At 65.4% G+C, this 413-nt stretch overlaps 1 protein-coding gene across 1 annotated transcript in view; it reads left to right on the top strand.

The window, feature by feature from the left end:
* Positions 1-413, top strand: part of HAPLN3 (hyaluronan and proteoglycan link protein 3) — a 3,385-nt gene that overhangs the window by 2,619 nt on the left and 353 nt on the right. Inside the window, exons 4-5 of the mRNA XM_010135273.1 lie at positions 22-140; positions 334-409. Of these exons, the coding sequence (XP_010133575.1) occupies positions 22-140; positions 334-409 (195 nt within the window). The remainder of the gene's footprint in view (positions 1-21; positions 141-333; positions 410-413) is intronic.

The raw sequence follows: 413 nt of genomic DNA, 5'->3' as shown, positions 1-413 counted from the left end.
CGGCCCGGGGCAGTACCCCACCCGCCTGCCCCGCAAGCCCTGCGGAGGATTGCACCTCGCCCCGGGCATCCGCAGCTACGGTCCGCGCCACCGGCACCTGCACCGCTTTGATGCCTTCTGCTTCTCCTCTGCCCTCAGAGGTGAGTGCTGGTCCGGGGGCTGGGCGTTGGGATCCTGGGGAAGATGCTGTGCCCTGTTGGTGCCATCCCTCCCCTGTAGGACAGAGAACTCATGCTGAGAGGTGGTTCTCCCGGCAGGGGTGCTCCAGATGGGGATGCTCTGAATGATGCTCAGCACTGAAGCTCCCCTTTCATGCTGCCCTCTCCCTCCTAGGAGAAGTTTTCTACCTGGACCGCCCGGCCGGGATGACGCTGGAGGAGGCCAAGCAGAGCTGCCAGGATGCAGGGGCTGAG

This window comes from Buceros rhinoceros, unplaced genomic scaffold (assembly GCF_000710305.1).
Source record: "Buceros rhinoceros silvestris isolate BGI_N320 unplaced genomic scaffold, ASM71030v1 scaffold39884, whole genome shotgun sequence".
Lineage (NCBI taxonomy): Eukaryota > Metazoa > Chordata > Aves > Bucerotiformes > Bucerotidae > Buceros > Buceros rhinoceros.
The sequence above is the reverse complement of the archived record's forward strand: the minus strand, read 5'-3'. Positions and strand labels throughout refer to the sequence as shown.